The 7,207-nt window shown below is 49.7% G+C and overlaps 1 protein-coding gene across 1 annotated transcript in view; it reads left to right on the top strand.

Moving 5' to 3' along the window:
• Positions 1-358: 358 nt before the first annotated feature.
• The window catches only part of FBXL17 (F-box and leucine rich repeat protein 17), a 404,447-nt gene continuing 397,598 nt past the window's right edge, over positions 359-7,207 (top strand). The window contains exon 1 of the mRNA XM_064140088.1: positions 359-1,258. Coding sequence (XP_063996158.1) covers positions 518-1,258 — 741 coding nt within the window. The 5' untranslated portion in view covers positions 359-517. The remainder of the gene's footprint in view (positions 1,259-7,207) is intronic.

Raw genomic sequence — 7,207 nt, 5'->3', positions numbered from 1 at the left:
ATATACAATATATGATACAAATCGACAATACAAATATATTATCTGATTATACACTCGTACCACTCAATACGATTGCTTTTCACACACACATTTCGGCAGCCGCGGTGAGCGGGCGGTGGCGGCGGCGGCGGCCTGCCCCATCTGCGGAGCTGCAAATGGCATCGCCGTGGCCCACTGCCGGGCCGCTCTTAGGAGAGGCTGCCGGGGCCGCCTCTGCCGCCGAGGCTACAGAGCCCCCGCCAAGCCCGCTCACGGCTCCCAGCGCGGCCTCCGACGGTACCACCGCCAGGCGGCGGCCGGGCCGCGGAGCACCGCCCCCTCGCCTCACCCCGGGGAGGTCAGGGCGACGGTAGCGGAAGTTTCTCCCTCTCGGCGCCGCGTCCCGGAATCACCGCCGCCGCCGCCGCTTCCCGTTCTGTCCGGGCCACCTGCCGCCCGCGGCGGCAGCATGACAGTGTCCGCCGCCGCCTCCCGCAGGTGACACCCCGCGGCCCCTTCCGCCTCTGCCGCCTCCTATATGGGCCACCTGCTCTCGAAGGAGGCAAGCAGCCTGAGCCAGGACCGCCGCTGCCGCCGGGGAAGGAAGGCGCCGCCGCGCAACCGGAGCTGCTTCCTGCGTGGGCCCTGCATGCTGTGCTTCATTGTACACAGCACGAGTCCGCCAAACCAGGAGCAGCACCTGGCCGCCGGGGACCCCGTCCTGCCGCCGCCGCCCTACGCGGCCCTCGCCGCTGCAGATCAGCGCGCCGCCTGCCGCCTCCTCCGCTTGTCGCCTGCTGCCTGGGAGCCGCGGGGCCGCTGCCAGCGCCTGCTCTTCTCGAGTCTTCTGCCGTCGCCAGTGCGGGAGCTCCTGGGGCCGGAGAGGCCGCCCGGCGAGATCGCTTCCGAAATGGTGTGCAAGCGCAAGGGGGCTGGTTTGCCCGCTTGCCCGCCCTGTAAGCAGCCGCGTTCCGCGGCGGAGCCCGAGGCCTCCGCTTGCCAGTGCCCGGGAGAGGCGCAGCTCTGTGCCCTGCCGGCCGCTGCTGGCTGCGCGGCGGGCAGTGGGGGCGTGCCGACCCGGAGCACTGCCGAGGGCAGCGACGACGGGGGTCAGCCCGCCTCGCCACCGCCGGCCCCTGCGCCAGAGGAGAAGGAGAAAGAGAGAGGCAGCGAAACGGGTTGTGAGGAGCCACAGGAGCACCCGGGTGACTGCTGCCGTGAAGTGTTGCCGCCGCCAACCCCGGACATTAACCAGTTGCCACCCTCCATCCTCCTCAAGGTAAGAAGGGTCGGGTCGGGTCTGGACGGGAGGGCACGCCAGCGGACTGGCCTGCTGCTTCCCCGCGGTAGGGGGTGACCGTAGAGGCCCAGGGCTAGGCCTGCCCTTGGGGAGGCCGCGGGGGTGCCAACGGCCCTTGGCGGGATCGCTGGATCATGGAAGCTGGAAGCCGGCCCTGTCCGGAGGGCTCTTACCACCTCTGGCCTGGCCTGAGGCCGCTTGTCGTTTCCCTCACCGCCACCTGTGTCGGCTGCCGGCCCAGAGCGGAGCGAAGCCGCTCGCCGGGAAGTGTGTCCTGGCCACTGCAGGTGTGCGAGTTGTCGGCCCTTGCTCACCTGGCGTTTAAGACATAAATAGGGTTGTGGGTTGGTTGTTGGTTTTGTTTGGTGTTCCCCCCCCCTTTTGGTTTGTCGTTTTATGAATCAGTAACTGTAGCTGAAGGTGAACAGAACTGCTCAAGAAGCTGCCTTGTACATGTTTTGATTCCTGCGGTTGGTGTCCTGCGCAGGTAGCTTTTTGTATCACTGGCAGCTCAGCAAGGGATGCAGTCACCGTATTTAGCGCTTCTGTGTAGGTCAGAACTACGTAGACAAGTTTTCAATATTGATTCCAGGGTAGGGGAGGAAATGTATTCCTGTATATTTTGAGCCTATGTGGGACGTCCTCAGTACAGGCTGGGAGAGGATTTAGTAGAGCAGCCCTGTGGAAAAGGCCTTAAGAGTATTGATGGACAGAAAGTTAGTTATGAGCCAGCAATGTGCACTTGTACCCCTGAAGGTCAGTTGCATCCTGGACTTACCAAAAGAAGAGTGGCCAGCAGGACTAGGGAGGAGGTTCTGCCCCTCTGCTCTGATGAGACCCCCCATCTGGAATACTGTGCCCAGCTCTGAGGCCCCTAACACAAGAAGAACATGGATCTGTTGGAGAGGCTCTAGAGGAGGGCCACAAAGATGATCAGAGGAATGGAGCACCTCTCCTATGAGAACGAGCTAAGGGAGTTGAGTCTGTCCAGCCTGGAGGAGAGAAAGCTTGGGAAACCTTGTACTAGCTTTCCTGTGTCTGAAAGAGACCTAGAAGAAAGCTGGAGAGGGATTATTTGTAAGTGCATGTGGTGATTGAACAAGGGTTCCTTAGTTTTAGAGCAGACATTCCCAAAAGGAGTAAAATAAAAACACTCCTCACAGAATTGGAAATTTAAATTAAAATACTATTTACAAATGTTTACACTATTTACACAAATGCGAAACACCCAAACTCACTATTCGTCCTAACCTCATTAAGCCAAGACTCTTCCAACAGAGCAGGCTTCTGTGCCCTCCATGCCTCCCACGATTCCTCTCTAGCTCCTGAGCTAAGCCAGATGATGGCAGCTACAAAACTGCTTTGCTGGGCCAAAAACCTCCCCCACATCATAAGAGATAAGGGCTGTGTGCTGGGAAGGGAGAGAAAGGCAGAAAAGGGAAAGCAGGACAAACTGACTCTGCAACCCATTTATATAGCAAATGCAGGGCTTATAATAAATAAATAATAACCATAAAATAATTAACAAAATATTACAGTGTCCTGCATTATCTAGACCCTTGGAGGACTTTTCAACTCTGTGTTTGAGACATCTGGTCTTAAACCCACAGTACGTGGCACAATGGTTTTAAACTGGAGCAAGGTAGATTTGGATTACAGTAGAGTGGTTGGAACTAGGTGGTCTTTAAGGTCTCTTCCATTCAAACGATTCTGTGATCATCAAACAGGCCCTACTGATTCTGGAAGTGCATAGTGCCAGTTGATCCTTTTCCTCCGACTAGGTAAGAAGTCTCTACATCAGTATGGGCTTATAAAAGAACCGTGGTTCTGCAGCTCAAATAATGTTGTAGGTTGGTTTGGATTTTGTTTTATCAATGAAATGTATTTAAAAATGTTACATAATTGACAATAGTTCATCTTTTTTCTTTGTAGATAAGGGTCACTGCCTTTGAGTAAGGGGTTACATAAAATCATTCTCTCTAAAATCTGGGGAACTAAGGGGTTAGAGATTGTTTAACTTGACTATAACCTAGGCGGATGTGTGTGTGGTAAAAAAAAGAGGGAGCTGTTTGTAAGAATACAGAAGATTACAAAATCATTTCCTATTATGAAAATGTTAAAAAAATTGTGCTGTACATCACAGATCTGTGCCAGTTGCAATTTCACTGCTATTTATTTATTGAAAGCAGAAAGAAATCTTCCTGTTGTAGCTGTGCCCTCTTTGCAGCACTGCTCTTTAGTCACAGTTACAGATTTATAGAATGGTTTGAATTGAATAGACCTTAAAGATCATCTACTTCTAACCCACCTGCCATAGGCAGGGACACCTCTCACTAGACCAAGTTGCTCAAGGCCCCATCCAGCCTGACCTTGAACACCTCTGGTGGGGGGCATTCATGACCTCCCTGAGCAACCTGTTCCAGTGTCTCATCACCCTCAGTGTAAAGAACTTCTTCCTAATCTCCACTCTAAATCTTCCTACCTCATGCTTAAAGCCACTGTACTGTGTTCTGTCGCTACACACCCTTGTAAAAAGACCCTTCCTGGCTTTCTTGCAGGCCTCTTTGTTATGGAGGGTAATTAATTATGTATGTGAGATAGGATTTTTAAAAAATTAATATAGCTTATTACTTCTGAGTATTCAGAACTATTGCCACCCACCCAGTAATTTTTAGTAATAATAGGTTCTTTGCATGGTTATGAAAACATTATACAAAGGAATAACAGCACCTAGAACACTTAAGGAATAACTAGTAATAATACAAACGTTAAACCATCAGTACTGGAAGGGCGTTCTTGCAGTTGACTATACTGCTTGCCCACTTAGAGGGACTCGAGAAGCTCATTTTTGTTAATGGCAGAAGGCTTAGTTTCAGTTAGAGAATGACACGGTTTTACTAAAGAGGCATTGAGTATTTACTTACAAACTATTACTCTGGATTCCCTGGGACTAACTACAGTTCCCAGACAGTACCCAAACACTTGCAGGGAGTTCTGTCGGTGTCTTGATAGCCGATGAGGCTTCTGATCCTCCCAGGCTCTTAATGGGTGCTGGGAGAGAAGCAGATGATCTCTGAACTGATTCTGGTTCCTCTTGGCTCCAGACTTGGCATGGAGGCTTTCAGGTGTAGGCAGGATGTCTTGCAGATGTGCAGACTTCACACGATGTCATGCTGGCTAAGCAAGCCTATTGTGTGAAGGCATTTAAGGCCTACTTTCTAGTAAACTTGGGACACAGCAGGTTTCCAGATAGACAAACTCAAAGTATCAGGGCTTGTTATTATGCAGCAGGGCTAGCTTATAGCTTAGCAGAACATGGCAGGTACCAGGGCAGAAGGCAATGGCAGAATCACTGCCAGAAGCAGAGAACACATTAAGGCAAAAGCAATGGCAGCAGCATGTTGTCTTTACCTGCTCATTTATTTACAGCTCAGCCAACCAGAATGGCAGTTTGCCAAGCTTAGCTATATTAGATAAAGCTAGGGCTTAACTTTCGCCTTGTAGGGCAGAACATAAGTGTATAAACACAGTATCCTGTAAACAAATTTGGACAGACATGGAGGCACCAGGCCCTTTTGTCTCCCATGGTTGCTTCTCCAATCAGCAGAGAGAGGGAGAGCAGAAAAACATGTCTGGGCGAGCCAGGACATGTTCAGGCTTCTCTTGGCCTTCCACAACACCTTTCCAGTGCTGGAAGGCCCCTATAAAGTCTCCCCAGAGCCTTCTTTTGTCCAGGCTGAACATCCTCAACTCTCTCAGCCTGTTCCCATAGAGAAGGTTCTCCAGCATTCTGATCATCTTCGTGTCCTCCCCTGGATGAGCTGTTGCAATTCAGTGCTGATGCCAGAAAGATGAAAAGTCTGTTCTGCCTGTTGGCACACAGGAAGAGGATCTCCAGATCACATCCAACTGAGAAAATTGAGGCACCACAAGTCTAATCCTATGTGTCACCCCATGTGTGACATACAGGCCTGGGCAGCTACATATGTCAGCTGTGTGCCACAGCCTTCAGCATTAGTTGCATAGAGGTGCTTAGGGGTGATCTTGGCTGATCCTCACTCCAGTTACCCATCCCTGCCTGCAATCCCTGCTGAAGCTCTGGGGCTCACTGCTCACCCACATGATAGTGTAGGAAGTATAGGCATCCCAGATTGAGAACTATGGGATTAAAAAAAAAACTTCTGGGGACTAGAAAATTGTTATTCAGTCTCATAATTCTGCTATCTCTATCAACTCATGGCAAGGCCAGCTCGTTCTCCTGTCCTCCTCCGACTCTGTGTCTGGTGGGAGCCACTTTAAACATGTAAGCAGTAGGCCTGTTGTGGGGCATCCAGAGGCTTGTGTTTAGGCCTCTGGGATGGTGGAGTCATTGAGGGGGGAGGATAGGAGCACTGGGGATTTTAGATTTAGTTTTGGTCTGGGGGAAAATTCAAGGGGGTTGCCATGGCTGTTGTATCTTCTGTAATTTCTTTTCTGTATCTCTCCAAAATACAAGTCTGTGCTTTTTCTCCAGTTTCATTTGAGAGCTTCATTTCTGTTGTCTCTCTTAAAAAAACTTGACAATAGGGCAGTATAGGAAGGGAAGATAAGAGAGAGATTATTTGCAGTTGTAAGTGAAAATTAAATGAAAATATTCTTTATCTTCACATTCTAGAAACAAACTGAACCTGCTGCACAAGAACAATATGGGACTTGTGTTACAAACAAGTCCTCCTGACCAGTACCCTTATAAGGATGCCACAGCTGAAGTAATTTATACTCACAGACCTTTATTTGATTACCATGGTCCATTGATCAGTGCCTGTCTTTATCTCCCTGGCACAGAAATGCCTGTCAAAAAGTAGACAGCACACTAATTTTGCATTGTTGAGCACATTCACCTGTGATTTCTAGCCATGCTCCATTTTACTTCCAGTCACACTGAATTTCATTACCTGATGTTTTTTTCCCCCCATCAGCCAAGATAAAGATACTGTATTCATCAAGTGAGAGACAGCTTCCCAGAAAGAATTCATAGAATTGTCAGGGCTGGGAGGGAACTCAAGGATCATTATTGGTCAGTTTTAAGACTCAGCTTGGCAGAGTGCTGGCCCAGCTCGTTTAAACACCTTTTGAGGTGATAGTGTAACTGATGTAACATGGTTTGAGTGAACTTCTTAATGACAATTCAAAATTTCAGATTTGAGATTTATTAATAGAAACTGTGTATGTAGAACATACATGCATGCAGAAGGGATATTCTCTACTGTTCTTAGTGCTTTCAAAGCCTCTGCTGGAGTACTTTGTACTTTATTAGGTTATAGGCACTGAGGTCTCCTTAAAAGGCTCACAGGTGAAGTGGAGAGGCGTTAAAGGAGAGCTAGAGGGTGCAGGAAATTGACCTGTGACAGTAGTTGGAAGATTCTGTTCAAGTTGATTGACACTTCTGTTCAGAAAGAAGACTTAAATGCACTCTTCTATTTTGAGAAGGTTGATAAAAAGTCTGAGGCTGTTCCTGTCCTTGTTAGATAGAGAGGGGAACATAGTGACAAAGGATGAGGAAAAGGCAGAGGTGCTTAACACCTTCTTTGCCTCAATCTTCACTAGTGGGACAGGTTGTCTCCAGGACAGCTGGACTCCTGAAGTGGTGGATGGAGTCAGGGACCAGTACAGTCCCCCTCTAATCCATGAGGAAGCAGTAAGGGACCTGCTGTGTCATTTGGATCCTCACAAGTCCATGGGACCGGATGGGATCCACCCTAGGGTGCTGAGAGAGCTGGCAGCTGAGCTGGCCAAGCCACTCTCCATCATTTATCAGCAGTCCTGGCTCACTGGAGAGGTCCCTGAAGACTGGAAGCTGGCCAATGTGATTCCCATTCACAAGAAGGGTGGTAAGGAGGAGCCAGAAAACTACAGAGCTGTGAGCCTGACCTCAGTGCCAGGCAAGGT

The sequence above is a fragment of the Pogoniulus pusillus genome, chromosome Z, assembly GCF_015220805.1.
Source record: "Pogoniulus pusillus isolate bPogPus1 chromosome Z, bPogPus1.pri, whole genome shotgun sequence".
NCBI lineage: Eukaryota > Metazoa > Chordata > Aves > Piciformes > Lybiidae > Pogoniulus > Pogoniulus pusillus.
This window is presented reverse-complemented; position numbering and strand designations above follow the sequence as displayed.